The 18,011-nt window shown below is 43.4% G+C and overlaps 1 protein-coding gene across 3 annotated transcripts in view; it reads right to left on the bottom strand.

The window, feature by feature from the left end:
* LOC138739535 (proteasomal ATPase-associated factor 1-like) overlaps window positions 1-18,011 on the bottom strand; it is a 52,543-nt gene that overhangs the window by 34,206 nt on the left and 326 nt on the right. For 2 of the 3 annotated variants that reach the window (XM_069891808.1, XM_069891809.1), the window contains exons 2-4: window positions 17,937-17,977; window positions 575-678; window positions 378-467 (exon numbers count right to left, since the gene is read on the bottom strand). In XM_069891808.1, the coding sequence (XP_069747909.1) occupies window positions 378-467; window positions 575-678; window positions 17,937-17,977 (235 nt within the window). The remainder of the gene's footprint in view (window positions 1-377; window positions 468-574; window positions 679-17,936; window positions 17,978-18,011) is intronic. The other variant, XM_069891810.1, reaches the window with a different exon arrangement.

The following is an 18,011-nucleotide window of genomic DNA, read 5'->3' as shown; positions in this document are numbered from 1 at the left end:
GAGAGCAAATGCATCATAATAATTTTTAAGATTGGTCTTAATTCTCCAAAAATCTAGATGTTAAACTAATTAATTAAATGTCATTAGTCCCATTCAACATTTTCCTATTTTAGAGTTCTATATTTTTAAACATCCACAACCTGTTCTAATGTTGCAAGAACCATAGGTACTCATTAAAAAGGCTATTTGCTCTCATGAATCGATCACTGAAAGGCAAAATGAGATTATTTAAATCCAGAATTTTTAATCCAAGTATTTTTCAAATCAACACTGTAGTCACACAAGGCTGAAAGTATGGAATGTTATTGTCCCACGAAAAGTCCAAAAATCTTTTAGTTTATGCAGGCAAGCAGGATCTAAGAAAAATATGAACTTACACTTTTGGTGTGTATTCTAGAAAAGACTGCATAAGGCATGAGAAATTTTGAGGCTGCATTCCCATCTGGACAGGAGATCAAAATACTTTTCTGCAAGAGAAATAATATATTTTTTAAAATGGAAAGTTTCAGATTTAAAATACTGCATTTTCACCAATGGTGTTATTGAAAGAAAATTATATTAAAGAGGATCTCACCTTTGTAACTTCAATAACTTCAAATCCTTCTGAAGCTGTGATGACAGGAATACCATCCTTCCCAAGCCCTTGGCACTTTATACAACCATATAAAGTAGCTGCTTCTAAATAATCAAACATTGATATTATCTAAAAATTAAATAACTTTTAATTGTAATCGGCAGTCACTTATTCCTCATTTTTGTGTTATGTAAACTGCAAATAAACCTCCTTACAAGTTTCTAACATTTCAGTTTTCCAAATAAGACTTTAGAACATAGAACCTTACAGCACACTACAGGCCTTTCAGCCCACAATGTTGTGCTGACCTATGGAAACCTACTCCACGGCAATCTAATTTTTCCCTTTTTCACATCTATAACCCTCTATTTTTCTTACATGCATGTGCCAATGTCCCTATTGTATGAGCCTCCATCACCACCTCTGACAATCCATTCCAGGCACCAACCACTCTCTGAGTAAAAAAACCTACCTCTAATGTCTCCTCTAAACTTTCCTCCACTTTCCTTAAACAGATGACATCTGGTATTTGCTATTATTGCCCCAGGATAAAGGTGCTGGATGTCCACCCTATCTCAGACCCTCTAATCCTTATATACAGTACTTTTCCACTCCAAAGAGAAAAGCTCTAGCCCTGTCAACCTTGCTTCATATGACATGTTCTCCAATTCAGAAAACATTCTGGTAAATCTCCTCTGTTTGGTCTCCAAACCACCTATACCTTTCCCGTAATTAGTATATTTCTTGCTCCAGACAGAAGGACCCAAGCCAGGCCTTCATAAATCGAGTCAGAAGTGGGAGTCAGAATGATGAGTGGTGCTGGTCCAACTCGTGTCAGGCCAGCATGACTACAACCATCAATTCACGGTATAGGCTAGTGCAGTACGATTTTCTACACCAGTTGTACCTGATGCCGCAAAAATTGAACAGATCGAAATCAGAATGATCAGATCAATGTTTTAGATGCAGCATTGAGACAGGAACCTTTGTGCATGCAACCTTGGTGGAGCTCGGCCAAGCCCTAGGGAAAAATCATAGGTAAAGAATTCCTGCAGGACCCTGAGTTGTTCCTGTTGGAAAACATAATGGACATAAGACTTACAATGAAGCTGTCCAAATTCCAAACTCAATTTGTGATGATCGCATTGGCAGTGGCCAGGAAGTGCCGAGTGGTTACCTGGAAATCTGTCATCTGTCTGAGCATTACTTACTGGAACATAGAAATGCAAAGCTGTGTTCCATATAACTATTTACGGAGCGGAAACAGGCCATGTCGCCCTTTCGAGTCCACACCGGTTCACTAGAACAACTCCACTAGCTCAAACCTCCCGCTCACCGCCAATAACCCTCCAACCCCCTCACCTCCATGTACACATCCAACCTTATCTTAAATGACTGAAGTGACCCTGACGCAACTATCTCATTTGGAAGATCATTCCATTCTGCCACCACTCGCTGAGTGAAAAAGCCACCTCTAATATTTCAAATTGCATTTATTCATCTGACGTTGGCTGTAGCTTGGAAATGTATTGCAATTACATGGAAGAATGATATTGAATTGAATGTACATGGATGGCATAATGAATTGAGATCTTGTATTTATTTAGATAAGATAACATATAACTTACGGAATAATTATTCTTTTTTTGTTAAAATGTGGACTCCATATCTGAAATGTACGAGTTTGAACATATCTTAAATGCCTTTTTTCAAGATGTTAAGGGTTGGCACACTCCATAGGAACAGATAATTAACTGATACATGTTCCCCTGGAGAAAATCACTCATAACTTAAAATACGACACTTTCAATAAAATTTGGCAACCATATTTAAATTTTGTGGGAGCATGACTATAGATAGACCATCGTGTCTTGCTGTTACGCCTCTGGGTGGCTGCATCTCAGTGTGGAAAGGTGGCTGCAGAGAAATGGATCAGAGGTCAATCCACAGAACCATAAGGGTGGCAGAGAGGATCACTGGAGTTTCCCCCCTCCACCCCCATATCAACGTGATCTACCAGGATCATTGTCTGAAGCGGGCGGCAAAATCATTGAGGACCCCTTCAATCCTGCACATAGCATCTTTCAGCTGCTTCCATCGGGAAAGAGATATAGGAGTATTAGAGCCAGCACCACCAGGCTGAGGAACAGCTTCTTCTCATGGGCAGTGAGGATGCTGAACGACCAAATGAACTGCTCACACTAACCATCCGAGACTCTCATATTCAAGAAACAGTACTTATTTATTTGTATAGATGAATACTTGTCCTGAATATGCATTGTTTTTCTGTATGTGTCTGGTTGTATGTTTGCAGAGGAAACGCTTCCACCAGCGTTGTATCCGCTCAATCCTCAACATTCATTGGAGCGACTTCATCCCTAACATCGAAGTACTCGAGATGGCAGAGGCCAACAGCATCAAATCCACGCTGCTGAAGATCCAACTGCGCTGGGTAGGTCACGTCTCCAGAATGGAGGACCATCGCTTTCCCAAGATCGTGTTATATGGCGAGCTCTCCACTGGCCACCGTGACAGAGGTGCACCAAAGAAGAGGTACAAGGACTGCCTAAAGAAATCTCTTGGTGCCTGCCACATTGACCACCGCCAGTGGGCTGATCTCGCCTCAAACCGTGCATCTTGGCGCCTCACAGTTCGGCGGGCAGCAACCTCCTTTGATGAAGACCGCAGAGCCCACCTCACTGACAAAAGACAAAGGAGGAAAATCCCAACACCCAACCCCCAACCCCAACCAACCAATTTTCCCCTGCAACCGCTGCAACCGTGTCTGCCTGTCCTGCATCGGACTTGTCAGCACAAACGAGCCTGCAGCTGACGTGGTCATTTACCCCTCCATAAATCTTCGTCTGCGAAGCCAAGCCAAAGAGAGAAGAGGGAGACAATGGTCGGCACAGACTAGAGAAGCTGAATGGTCCGTTTTCTGTGCTGAAGTATTCTATAGTTCTATGTTTAGCACCAAAAACTGAAGAATGCTGCTTCATCTGGTTGTAATTATACAATCAAATGACAATAAGCTTGTCTTGATGAGCCCTAGCAGAGATATTTAAAATGTCCTTAACCACAGATGAGGTGCCAGAGGATTTGGAGGCCAGGTAATGATGTTCCATTGTTTAAGAGGGATCCAAAAATAATCCAGATAACTATAGGCCAAAGAGCTTTTGTAAGGTTATTCTGAGACAAAATATACAAGTTCTAGCATAGGCAAGGACTAATCAAATTAGTCAATGTGGCTTTGTGTGTGGTAGGTTATATCTAACCAATCTTGTTTTCAAAGTGGTTATTAGGAAGGATGATGGAAAAAAAGGCAGTGGATGTTGTCCACATGATCTTTAGAAAGGAGTTTGACAAGGTTCCCACAAAAGGGGTTGGTCAAGGAGGATTAGTCACTTGCTATTCAGGATGAGGTAGTAAATTGGATTAGATGTTGGCTTTTGTGGGACAAGCCAGAAGGTGGTAATTGTGAAATCTGATTGTAGGGCTGTGACAGGTGATGTGCCTCAGAGATCAGAGCAGGGTACATTGATCTTTGTAAACTTTGTCAATTATCTGGATGCTAACATGGTAAATTGTATCAACATTTGCAGATGATTCAAAGATTGAGAGTGTAATGGATAATGAGGAATCCTTTCAAAGCTTGCAGCAAGTTCTAGGCTAGCTATAAAAATTAGACTGCAAAATGGCTGAAGGAACTCAATGTGCACAAGTGTGAGGTGTTGCTCTTTGAGATGAAGAACCATGGTAGAACATACACAGTAAACAGTTGGGGACTGTGGTGGGACAGAGGCATCTAGGAGTACAGATATGTAATTCTTTGAAAGTGGCAATGCAGGTAGAAAGGATCATAAAGAGGCCTTTTGGCACATTGTTCCAGTAGTGGTGGATACACGTTCAATTTCAATGCTTAAGAGAAATTTGGGTAAGTACATGGATGGGAGGGGTATGAAGGGCTAATGTCTGGGTATAGGTCTATTGAACCAGGCCAAAAGTGGTTTTCAAATTGCACCCCACAAACTCACATTCTACCTTAAGTAATCCCCACAAGTGCTCTGTAAGGGATTGCTTAAGGTGGTATGTGAATGGGAAGGGAAGGTTGAGAACCACTGCTCTAGACCCAATTGTTGTTGAAATATTTTGCTTGAAAAAAATTGTCATTTAGAATTATGACACCGTGCACATAACGAGTCAATTAGGTACAATTAAAACAGTAATTTTCAAATTTTTTCTTTCCACTCACATATCACCTTAAGTAATCCTTTGCTAATCACAGAGCACTTACGGAATAGAGATTGCTTAAGGTGGAATGAGAGTTTTGGGGCGCAGTTTGAAAAACACTGAACCAGACGGAATAATAGCTCAACGTGTACTGGATTGGCCGAAGGGCCTGTTTCTTGTTCCATGGATCAAAGTAAACAAGCAGGAGTCCGTGGATGTTGTGGACTTGGATTTTCAGGCCTTTGATAAGATGCTGCAAATGAGGCTGCTAAACAAGAGAGGAGTCCATGGTATTACCGGAAAGGTACTATAATGGATAGAAGATTGGCTGACTGGCAGAAAGCAAAGTGGAAATAAAGGGAGCCTCTTCTGGTCGGCTGCTGGTAACTAGTGGTGTTTCACAGGGTAGGTGTTGAGTCTGCCACGTTTCACGTTTTATGTTAATTATTTGGATGACAGAATTTGTAGCCTAGTTTGCTGATTATGCAAAGATGGGTAGAGGGGTGAATAGCATTGAGGAAGCAGGAAGTCTGCAGCAGACCTTTGACAAGTTAGAAGAAGTGGCAGATAGAATGCAGCATAGGTGGTACAAATTATGTATTTTCTTAATCGGGTGAGAATTCAGAATGTAGACTTCCAAACGGATTTGGGGAGTCCTACTGAAAGATTCCCTGAAGGTTAACGTGTAGGTTGAGTCAGTGGTAAGGAAGTCAAATGCAATGTTAACATTCACTTCAAGAGAACTAGAATATAAAATTAAGAAAGTTTCATAAAATGTTGGCCAGGCCATATTTGGAGTATAGTGAGCAGTTTTGGCTCCCATATCAAAAGAAGGATGTTCTGGCATTGCAGAAGGGTCCAGAAGAGGTTTACAAGATTGATCCCGGGGTTCAGTGGATTAACATGAGCAGTGTTTGATGGTTCTTGGCGTGTACTCACTGGAGTTTAAATGAAGGAGGATTCATTGAAATCTACTGAATATTGAAAGACCTGAATAGAGAGGACATGGGGAAGATGTATCCAGAAGTGTGAGTCTATGGCCAGAAGGCACAGCCCCAGAATAAAAGGTAACTCCTTTAGAACAGAGTTGAGGAGAAATTTCTTCAGCTAGAGAGTGGCAAATCTGTGGTATTTGTTGCCACAGATGGCTGTGGATGTCAAATTATTGGGTATATTTGAAGAAGAGGTTAGGTTCTTGATTAGTAAGGGTGTCAAAGGTTACAGGAATAAGGCAGGAGAATGGGGTTGAGAGGAAAAAATTCATCGGCCATAAGCTGAGGGATCAAAAAGCTGAATTCTGCTCTTGCATCTTGTGTTCTCAAGGGATTATGGACATTTTGGAGCAGATATTACACAAAAAGCCTGTTCCACATTGAGAGGGGTAGTTATTTGGGTCCCCCAAGCAAAAACAAGTCCTAAACTCAGTAAAGCTGATTGCTACTCTTTCAAATTTCAGATCACCTAGTCCGGAGCAGCCATTGATCTCAAATGGAAGGAACAGCTGCAAACAGGATCACAAGTGTATTATTATTTAAATGAATTGATTTAAAGGTAGTTAATCATTCCCTAATGTTTATAGGTTGTATATTCTTATTTTTACTAGTAACTTTGTTAGAAATGTTTCCATCATTTGAGTAATTTTGAACGTGAGTATCTGAGACACTCAAAGACATTCAATCTGCTTGACAGTTTTGACATTCAGTAAGCCTGAGGGCAAGATGTATTTGATTCACAAAGCAATTCTGGTGTGGAATTTGGCACGATTGGAAATAGCTTGCTTCACACAGATGGTAACTAGCATCCTGGAGGAATATTAAATCTGCAGACCAACACCTAATAAGAATAAGCTCACGAGAGCAGGTGACCTGCAAGCTTGAGCGGTTCACTAGTCAACAGAATCTCTGTGCAATAATGAGTCCCTTGGTGAATGTTATTGCATGCTTAATATTGCTGTGTGTGATAGGGAGACAATGCACATCTATTTGCTTTTCAAAAATTACAAAGAATGATTACCATATGCAATGACAGAGCCAATGGGTCTGTTTTATATATTTCATACAAAAAATTCCAAAACTATTCTTTGTCTAATTAGTAAAACCGTCAATTAGAGCATTTTATAAAAACAGCACATTACCATGGAGAAGGCAGATAAAATAATAACTTTATTGTAATTAGTGTTAATTAACATTATTTTAGATCTGGACACTTCAGACATGAAATGAGGCAAATGACAAGATTTCTGTATCATTATAAGGTATCTCGAAATGGAATAAAAATAAGGAAGACAGTTCAGTAGCAGAGCCAGTGAAGAGATTTTACCAATTTCAGGAAAATGGAAATTAAATAATGGAATTACAGTTACTTGGCATATCTGTGAATGCATTGAATGTCGAAAATAATATTGATGAGCTAGTCACCTGGGAATATGAAGTTGTGAATACAAGAGGAGGAGGGGGGGGGGAGGGGGGGGGGAGGGGGGGGGGAGGGGGGGGGGAGGGGGGGGGGAGGGGGGGGGGAGGGGGGGGGAGGGGGGGGGAGGGGGGGGGGAGGGGGGGGGAGGGGGGGGGAGGGGGGGGGAGGGGGGGGGGAGGGGGGGGGGAGGGGGGGGGGAGGGGGGGGGAGGGGGGGGGAGGGGGGGGGGAGGGGGGGGGGGGGGGAGGGGGAGGGGGAGGGGGGGGGGGGGGGGAGGGGGAGGGGGAGGGGGGGGCGGGCGGGGGCGGGCGGGGCGGCGGTGTGACCTGGGCAGGGGGGGGGGGGAGGGGGAGGGGGAGGGGGGGGCGGGCGGGGGCGGGCGGGGCGGCGGTGTGACCTGGGCAGGCGGGGGGGGGAGGGGGCGGCGGGGGGGGGGGGGGCGGGGGCGGCGGTGTGACCTGGGCAGGCGGGGGGGGGAGGGGGCGGCGGGGGGGGGAGGGGGCGGCGGGGGGGGGGAGGGGGCGGCGGTGTGACCTGGGCAGGCGGGTGGGGGGGGGGGGAGACGGCATTGCAACTGAAAGGGGGTGGATACGGCAGCCCAATTCGGGTGGGCTTAAATCTGGGGCAGCTAGCTTTTGTTCTGAAATTCAAAAAAATCTCAAACTCGGAACACAGTGTCCCCCAAGGGTTCCGAATAAAGGATTGTGTACCTGTATCTCCTTTCTCAAGTAAGGAGAGCAGAACTGCACATAGCACACCATATGCAGCCTCACTGTACCCTGCACAGTTGCAGCTGAACCTCCCTGCTCTGAAATTCAATCATAGAATGAAGAATACAGAACATTACAACACAGTACAGGCCCTGCAGCCCTTGATGTTGTGCCGACCTTCATAAACATACTCAACAAATTAAAACTTCCTTACCATACACTCATAACCCTCTATTTTCTTGCATTCATAATGCCTATCTAAAAGACATTTTAAATGTACCGTACCAGCCTCTACCACTATCCCTGACAATGCATTCCAGGCACCCACTACTCTCCATGTAAAAAGAACTTACCCTGATATCTCCCCTAAACTTTCCTTCCTTCACCTTGTACAGATGTCCTCTGGCGTTTGTACTCTCGCCCCAGGAAAAAGGTGCTGGGTATCCACCCTATCTATGCCTCTCATAATTTTGTAGACTTTTATTTAGTCACCTCTTATTCTTCTGAGCTCCAATGAGAAAAGTCCTAGCTCTGCTAACCTTACCTCATAAGAAACATTCTCCAACTCAGGCAACATCTTGGTAAATCTCCCCTGCACCCTCTCCATAGCTTTCACAACCTTCCTGTAATGAGGTGACCAGAACTGAACACAATATTAAAGTGTAGTCTAACTAGTGTTTTATAGAGCTTCAACATTACTTCGCAACACTTGAACTCAATCCCCAAATAATGAAGGCCAGCAGACCATAAGCCTTCTTTACTACCCTATCAACCTACATGGCAGCCTTTAGAGATGTATGCATTTGGACCCCAAGGTTCCCCTGTTCTTCACTCCCATTAACTACGACACCTTCGAGTGTGACCTTCCAAAATGCGTTATTTCACACATCCTGATTGAACTCCATCTGCCAGTTTTCCGCCTAACTCTGCAACCTGTCTATAATCTGTTGTAGCCTATAACCTTCTATACCATCCACAACACCTCCAGCCTTTGTGTTGTCTGCACACTAACTGACACACCCCTCTACTTCTTCATCCAGGTCATTTATAAAAATCAGAAAGATCTGAGGTCCCAGAACAGATCCCAGTGGAATTCCACTCATAAGTCACTGACTGCTCGGCAGAATACATTCCATCTACTACTAACCTCTGCTTTCTGCAGGAAAGCCAATTCTGAATCCACACAGTCAACTTTCCATGCCTCATGACTTTCTGAGTGAGTCTCCATATACACCACATCTACCTTCATCAATTCTTTTGTTACTTGCTCAAAAAACTCAAGTAGGCTTCTGAGGCATGACCTACATCTTACAAAGCCAAGCTGACTATCCCTGAGAAGATTATAGCTCTCTAAATGCTCAAAAATCCTGTCCCTAAAATCCTCTCCAAAAGTTTACCCACTACTGACACAAGACTCATTGGTCTTTAGTTAGCAGGATTCTCCCTATTACCTTTTTAAAACAAGGGGATACATTTAGCATTCTCCAATCCTCCAGTATCTCTCCTGTGGCCAGGGAGGGCACAAAGATCATTGCCAAAGCCCCAGTAATCTCTTCCCTCGCTACCTGTAGTAACTTGGGGTCAATCTCGTCTGGTCCCGGGAACTTATCATTCCTAATGTTTTTAAGAAGCTCCGGCACTTCCTCGTTCTTAACCTCAACTTATTCCAGCATAGAAGCTTGTTCTATACTAATCTCACCTTGAACAAGGTCTGGCTCTCTGGTGAACATTGAAGTAAAATATTCATTTATGACCTCCCCTACTTCCAGGCACATGTTGCTGCCTTTATCCTTAAGTGTCTCTTTCTTCATTTTTGTCATCCTTCTCTTCATGTATGCATAGAACACTTTAGCGTTTTCCTTAATCCTATTTGCCAAGGCCTTCTCAAGCCTCCTTCAAGCTCTCTGAAGTTCTTTAAGTTTCTTCATGGCTAACATATTATTCTCATGAGCCATTCCTGCCTTTTGCTTCCTAAACCTTCTGTATGTTTTGTCCTTCCTCATAACTTTATTCAACCATGGTTCCCTTATCCTACCATCTTTTCCCTATCTCAATGGGATAAATCTATCCACAACCCTGCACAAGTGGTCCCTAAACATCCTCCACATTACTTCTGTGCTTTTTCCCGAGAACATCTGTGCACAATTTATTCTCCCCAGTTTCTGCCTAATCCCATCGTAATTAGCCCTTCCCCAATTAAACACTTTACTAGTTTATCTATTCCTATCTTTCTCGAGACATAGAAAACCTACAGCACTATACAGGCCCTTCAGTCCACAAACTGATGCAAAACATGTCCCTACCGTAGGAATTACTTGACTTATCCCTAGCCCTCTATTTTTCTAATATCCATGTACCTATCCAAAGTCTCTTAAAAGACCCTATTGAATCTGTGTTGCCATTGCCGGCAGCCCATTCCACACACCCACCACTCTCTGCTTAAAAATACTTACCCTGACATCTCCTCTGTACTACAATTTCAGTCCTGGGAAAAAGCCTCTGACTATCTACACAATCAATGCCTCTCATAACCTTATACACCTCTCTCAGGCCACCTCTCATCCTCCTTTGCTCCAAGGGGAAAAGGCCTAGTTAACCAGTTTTCATAAGGCATGCTTCCTAATCCAGGCAACATCCTTGTAAATCTCCTCTGCACCCTTTCTATGGCTTCCACTTCCTTCTGGTAGTGAGGCAACCAGAAATGAGCACAGTGCTCCAAGTAGGGTCAAACCAGGGTCCTATACAGCTGCAACATTACCTCTTGGCTCCTAAATTTAATTCCATGATTAATGAAGGCCAATACACCGTATACCTTCTTTTTAAATTATTATATTTTATTTAACTTTTAAGAAAGGACTCAATGAATGTATATATAAATATATACAAATAAAATTATATCCTTAAAATGCACATTAAGCCTCGAAATAACTCCTCCGTACCTTAAGAGAATGGAAAAGAAACAGAGGACAGAGGGGGAGAGAAAAAGGAAAAGGGAAAGAGGTGGCATTAACATGTAATGCAATCAAAAAATAAATAAAAATAAAAATATTAAATTACTTATAAGGGATCAAATTTAAATTTAATAAATAGTCTAAACTATTCAGACATTTAAACACCGTATGTCTTCTTAACCACAGAATCAAACGGCGAGCTGCTTTGAGTGTTCTATGGACTCGGACTGCAAGATCACTCTGATCTTCCACACTGCCAAAAGTCTTACTATTAAATACTATATTTTACCATCATATTTGATCTGTCAAAATGAACCATTTCACACTTATCTGGGTTGAACTCCATCTGCTACTTTTCAGCCCAGTTTTACATCCTATCAATGTCCTGCTGTAACCTCTGACAGGCCTCCACACCATCCACAAACCCCCAACCTTTGTGTCATCAGCAAACTTACTAACCCATCCCTCCATTTCCTCATCCAGGTCATTTATAAAAATCATGAAGAGTAAGGGTCCCAGAACAGATCCCTGAGGCACACCACTGGTCACTGACCTCTGTGAAGAGTATGACCCGTCTACAACCACTCTTTGCCTTCTGTGGGCAAGCCAGTTCCAGATCCAGAAACCAAGGTCCCCTTGGTTCCCCTGGCTCCTTACTTTCTCAATAAGCCTTGCATAGGGAACCTTATCAAATACATTACTGAAATCCATATGCCCTACATCTACCGCTCTTCCTTCATTAATGTGTTTAGTCACATCCTCAAAAAATTCAATCAAGCTCATATACCCTTGAGAAAGCCATACTGACTATTCCTAATCATATTATATCTCTCCAAATGTTCATAAATCCTGTCTCTCAGAATCTCCTCCATCAACTTACCAACCACTGAAGTAAGACTTACTGGTCAATAATTTCCTGGGCTACCTCTACTCCCTTTCTTCAATAAAAGAACAACATCTGCAACCCTCTAATCCTCTGGAACCTCTCCCGTCCCCAGTGATAATTGAAAGATCATCACCAGAGGCTCAGCAATCTCCTCCCTCACCTCCCACAGTAGCCTGGGTACATCTCATCCAGTCCCGGCGACATCCAACTTGATGCTTTCCAAAAGCTCCAGCACATCATCTCTCTTAATATCTGCATGCTTAAGCTTTTCAGTCTGTTCCAAGTCATCACTACAATCAGCAAGGTCCTTTTTCATAGTGAAAACTGAAGTAAAGTATTCATTAAGTAACTCTGCTACTTTCTCTTGTTCGATACACACTTTCCCACTGTCACGCTTGATGGGTCCTATTCTTTCATGTCTTATCCTCTTGCTCTTCACATACTTGCAGAATGCCTTGGGGTTTTCCTTAATCCTGCTCACCAAGGCCTTCTCATAGCCCCTTCTGGCTCTCCCAATTTCCTTTTTAAGCTCCTTCCTGTTAGCCTTGTAATCTTCCAGATCACTAGCATTACCTAGCTCTCTGAACCTTTTTGAAGCGTTTCTTTTCTTCTTGGCCAGATGTATTACATCCTTTGTACACCATGGTTCCTGTACCCTACCATAAATTCCTTGTCTTATTGGAACATACCTATGCAGAACTCCACACAAATATCCCCTGAACATTCGCCACATTTCTTCTGTATATTTCCCTGAGAAAATCTGTTCCAAATTTAAGCTTCCAATTTCCTTCTTGATAGCCTCATAATTCCCCTTACTCCAATAAAATGGTTTTCTAACTTGTCTGTTCCTACCTGTCTCCAATGTTATTGTAAAGGAGATAGTCCCACCGGGAGGCTGACGTCCCTGGTCCTGCAGGGAGCGGAGATGTTGGGTTGGCCTCCCGGCAGGAGCAGGAATGTTAGGTTGGCCTACCAGCAGGTGCGGCACAGATAACTACCTGTATATGTAGACCCCCGACTTACGATAATTTCACCTTACGATGCAAGTCACAGAACTGAACCCCATTATAAGTCAGGATCTACCTGCATCTCCCAAATGCTTTCCCACTAAGAGATCTGATACCTGAGCAGGTTCATTTCCCAATATCAAATCAAGTACAATTTCTCCTCTTATATCAAGAAACTATCCTGAGCACATCTAACAAACTCCATCCAAACTAAACCTCTTGTTCTAGGGAGATGCCAATCAATATTTGGGAAATTAAAATCTCCCATCACAACAACTCTGTTATTCTTATACCTTTCCAGGATCTGTTACCCTATCTGCTCCTTGATATCCCTGTTCCTATTGGGCGGCCTACAAAGAACACCCTTTAAAGTTATTGACCCCTTCCTGTTCCCAACCTCCACCCACAGAGATACCTTAGACAATCCCTCCATGACGTCCAACTTTTCTGCAGCTGTGACACTATCTCTGATCAACAGTGCCATGCTCCCACCTCTTTTTCCTCCTTCCCGGTCCTTCCTGAAACATCTAAAACCCAGCACTTGAGGTATCCATTGCTGTCCCTGAGCCATCCAAGTCTCTGTAATGGCCACCATATCATAGTTCCAAGTCCTAATCCATGCTCTAAGCTCATCTGCTTTGTTCACAATACTCCTTGCATTAAAACAGACACATCTCAAACTGTCCATCTGAGTGCATCCCTTCTCTATCAACTGCCTATCTTCCCTCACACACTATCTCCGTCTCTTCAGTTTGGATCCAAGCACCCCCAACAATTCTAGTTTAAACTCTCCCCAGTAGCCTTAGCAAACCTCGTCGCCAGGATATTGGACCCCTAGGATTCAAGGGCAACCTGTCCTTTTTGTACAGGTCACACCTACCCCAAAAGAGGCCCCAATGATCCAGAAATCTGAATCCCTGGCCCCTGCTCCAATCCCTCAGCCATGCATTTATCTTCCACTTCATTCTATTCCTATACTCACTGATACTTGGCACAGGCAGTAATCCCAAGATTACTACCTTTGCGGTCCTGCTTCTCAACTTCCTTTGCTGTGCTAAAGGTTAGTGGGTTGTGATCACTTTCACTTAAATGCTCCCCCACCAAGAGTTCTGTTACCCTCTTGTAATCAAGACCAACATTCCATTTGCCACCTTATCTACTACACCTGCAAACCAACCTTTTGCAATTCATGCATAAGCATTCCCAAGTGTCTCTGCAGATCAGCATATTGCAAAGTCTTACCTTTTAAATAATAATGTGATCCACCATTTTTCCTTCCAAAGTGGACAGCCTTGCAGTTACAAACATTGTAATCCATCTGTCAGACCCCTGTCCACTCATTTAACTTATCCACATCTCTGTGCATACTCTCTACATCCTTTGTACAAATTGCTTTTACACTCAATTTACTGTCAAAAACTTAGATACCCGACACACAGTACCCTGTTCCAAATAATTAGTGAATAGCTGTGGGCCAATCCCTGTGCCATTCCACTCACCCATCATTGCCATCCAGAAAAACCCTAATGAGTCGATTCTGGTTGAGATAAATACATTAACACCATCCAAAATAACAGGTGGACCATTTTCCATTCCTCTAACATCCACCTAAATCACACAATATTAATTTAATATTACTCAAAACTCTGAACCTTTTTAACAATGCAACAATCTTAACTAACAGTAACAAAATGAACATATTAGTTTTTTTGCAATAGATACACAAGTGAAATAAAAACATGCTCTAAAGTTGGGTCTTCAATTTAGAAAAACTACCTTAGATGCTTCACTAAGATGTTACCACAGAAAACTAGAATGGGTGAAATGGTGTTTTAAAATAGTGACGGAGTTAGAGACAAAGAAAGTTATGAGAGTATTTGAATACCCGCAGCGTAAACAGCTGGGGAAGTGATTGCTAAAAGTAGGGAAATGACACAAGAGACAAGAATCAGAAAAAAAAAGTGTTTGTGAAATGTGTCCATGAAATTAATAGGGCAGAAAGATTAGATATTTAAACCTAAACCATGGGGTAAAGCCAGTGCAGATAATCAGCAACGGGATGGGTAGTCGTGTGGGCTGAGAAAGGCGATGCAGGCAGCAGAATTTTGAAAATGAAGGTTTGCTGAAAGTTAAGAGAACAGCGTTGGCAAGTTTATACTTTTCTATGCTGCACAGAGTATGGAGAAAAAGGTAACAATCAAAGTCAAGATGGGCTGAATAATCTCCTTCTTTGGGCAAAAACTTCTATGATTACGACGAGGCTTTGAACAACTTTCCATAAAATATTGGATTGGTACAATGATTAGGAGAAGCAACGAGGAGAATTTACTTCAACCTAAAGATTATAGAAATTTTAAACATACCGCCTGAAACTAGAAAATCTAATTATATCTAAACATATATAGATAATCACCCTTAAGTGCTAATAACCCACAGGTGTATGCACACCAAGCTACAAAGTGGGAAAAATAACAATCAGTCACACTTACTGGAGTGGGCAAAATTACTACTTCTGCCTTACATTTTCTATCTGATATATGACCGGATTAGGATTGCAGCTGCTAGAACCTGAAAAAATGAAAAAAATGGCTGGAATAACTCAGCAGACAAAGCATCATTTGTGGAGGCAAAGGGATAGTTGATGTTTCAGCATGAGGCCATGCATCAGAACTGAGTCTTCCTTTAATCAGAGAGATTAAGGGAAGGTTGTGACACAACGGCTTGTAGGTGGAATCAGTTTAGGTGGGGTGGAGGTAAACTGGGATGAGGGTGGCCATTTCCAAAAAGGAGATCATCTCTCTAAGCTGTGCACAAGTGGAATTAGAGGGAGCACAGTGTCAGAAAACTCAAGGACAAAAAAGTCAACCACTCAGTCTCCAACTCTACATACCTCAACTGTCTACTGCATTAAAGCATTGCAAGATTTTAAAATTTATTTTTAATTGAATTTAAACAAACATTTCAAAAAGATGTATCTCAGATATTATACATTTATATCATATATTCATATTTTCCACATAATATTTATCTGAGGTATACATTTTAGAGAAGAAAAACAGAACAAGAAAAAGAAGAAAACTATATACAAGTAGGGAGTGGGTTTTTTTAACAACGTAATCTTGATTTGTAAAAATAAGGTCAGGCCTATGAAGTATTATTAAGCATTTTTGCCAGTATGTTTCAATTTATAATTAACAGATGCTGTTATCTTCTCCATTTTATAAATGTCTATTATAATTTCTTTCCATGTGATTAAAGTTGGGCTCCCCTGTAGGGTGTAATAAAGTATCAAATCAGGTTTTTCCACCCAAACTCCCTCCATTTCTGTGAACTGGTATACTTCTACTGATATCTCCATTGCTCCATATTATTGTCCATTCTTCCTCAGAAGTTATTCCTCCTTCCTTTTCCCATTTTGTTTTAAGGTATGAAGTTGAATCTGTTTTAAGATTTGACAGACCTTTATACAAGAGCCTAACCTTTTATCTGGGATCGTCAGGACTGGATGCCTGCCATTGTTTGGATTTCAAAGTTATTTTAAAGGGTCCCTTTAAGCAAATGCCTCGCTCCTAGCCCCCTCCATCTGTCCCACCTGGCCATCCATCGCCCCACTCCACCAACCCCCCAGGGCCAGTGCCAGACTATTTTGCGCCCCATGCCAGGATGAGCGCGCGGTGGAGGGGGTTGCTGATCCGCGGTTCGACAAGAGCCATTCAGGAGGCTTTTGACCAGCGGCTCCAGCCAGAGCGGCCACCCCTTTGGTGCAGAGCAGCAGAAGAAGCAGGCCGTCGGGGTGGAACAGCCAGGTGCTGTTGGCTTTCAGACACTCCACCAGCTCACTGGGCCGGCCCTAGGGCACACCCCAGCAGCGTAGTGCTGTCCATCCCACCCCCCTCCCATCTAACTCCCGAAGTGGCAGAAGGGGTGCAGAGCTGCCAAGCTTAGAATTAGCAGGAGCGCCACACCAGATCGTGGTGACGGCTCAATATGGGAGCAATGGCTGTCTTTGTAACCTATAATCCCCCACACAGATGGAACCGCTCTGCCAGTGTGGGGGATTGTGGGTAATGAAGACGGCTATTGCTCCCACATTGAGCCAACTGCTGCCAGCTTCTCCTGAATGTAAGAGAGGGTGCCCACGGGGATGACGAGGGACGGGTACTGGGGAATCTCTGCAAACAGAAGATATTTGCACATTTTAAAAACACCGTTATATTTCATTCAACCTACCCCCACCTCCAAAATCACTGCAACTCTGAAATCATTGCTACTCAACCTTATTTAGTGCAAACACTTTGCCTGTGTGAATGATGACACGGTAAGTGACGCATCACGCAAACTATTCTCCCCCATCCTCCCTCACACCGTCAAACATACTCCCCCCCCCCCAACCTGTGGCAGCCGACCCCACTGCCCCTGCAACAGCGAACCCCCCCTCCTCTCTCCCCAGCGGCACACCCCCCCCCCCCACCACCACGACATCACTCCCCCTGAATGTGGACCCCATTTCTCCCCCTCATGGCAGTGATCTCTCACCCCCTACCCCAGGCCTGACAGCAACCCCTCTCTCCCCCACCGAGCACCGCCGACGCTTCAGCCAGGGTCTCCCTGTGAAGCCAGCGCGTAAGCGCTGACGCCACAGGAGTAACCGGGTCAGCCATTTTGCTGCTCAAGCCGCCAGTCGACGCGTCCTGGCCAAGTTTAACTGCGTTCCCCGACTGCCTCCGAGGTAGGGCAGGGACCCGGTCGACTTTGGACGACGCTGACCGGGTCCGACCCTTTCAAGTTGCCTTGTGAGTGGGGTGCTGCTGGCCGGTTAACCCCATTTTACAAGGCAGTTTGAAAGCACCTACTAAGGTTATTTATAAGATTAGAATTATAACACGCAGAATGACCACCAAGTACGGGGCCTCAATTAGTGTGTTTTGATACCATTTGGCCATGAAGCAAAATGTCAAGCCACACCAAAGTCTTCAGGGCACAGGGGCTGGGGGGTAAGATACTGTTGGCGAAGGAATTGATGATCCAAGTCCCAGGTTGGTGTGGATGACGCCTGGAAGGCCATGTCTCTCTTGGCAATTCCACCTGAGGGGAGTTGGGGGCAACTGCAAGCTTTGCATTCCTGTTTATTTTAAACCACATTAAACTCTGCTGATTAGTGCTTACCGGGAATTTTACAAGAAACCCAGGCTTCCCTCTCATTCTCCCTGTGGGGACAGAGAAAAAAAAAGGAACGGTCAT

The sequence above is a fragment of the Narcine bancroftii genome, chromosome 7 (genome assembly GCF_036971445.1).
Source record: "Narcine bancroftii isolate sNarBan1 chromosome 7, sNarBan1.hap1, whole genome shotgun sequence".
In the NCBI taxonomy this organism is placed as follows: domain Eukaryota; kingdom Metazoa; phylum Chordata; class Chondrichthyes; order Torpediniformes; family Narcinidae; genus Narcine; species Narcine bancroftii.
The sequence above is the reverse complement of the archived record's forward strand: the minus strand, read 5'-3'. Positions and strand labels throughout refer to the sequence as shown.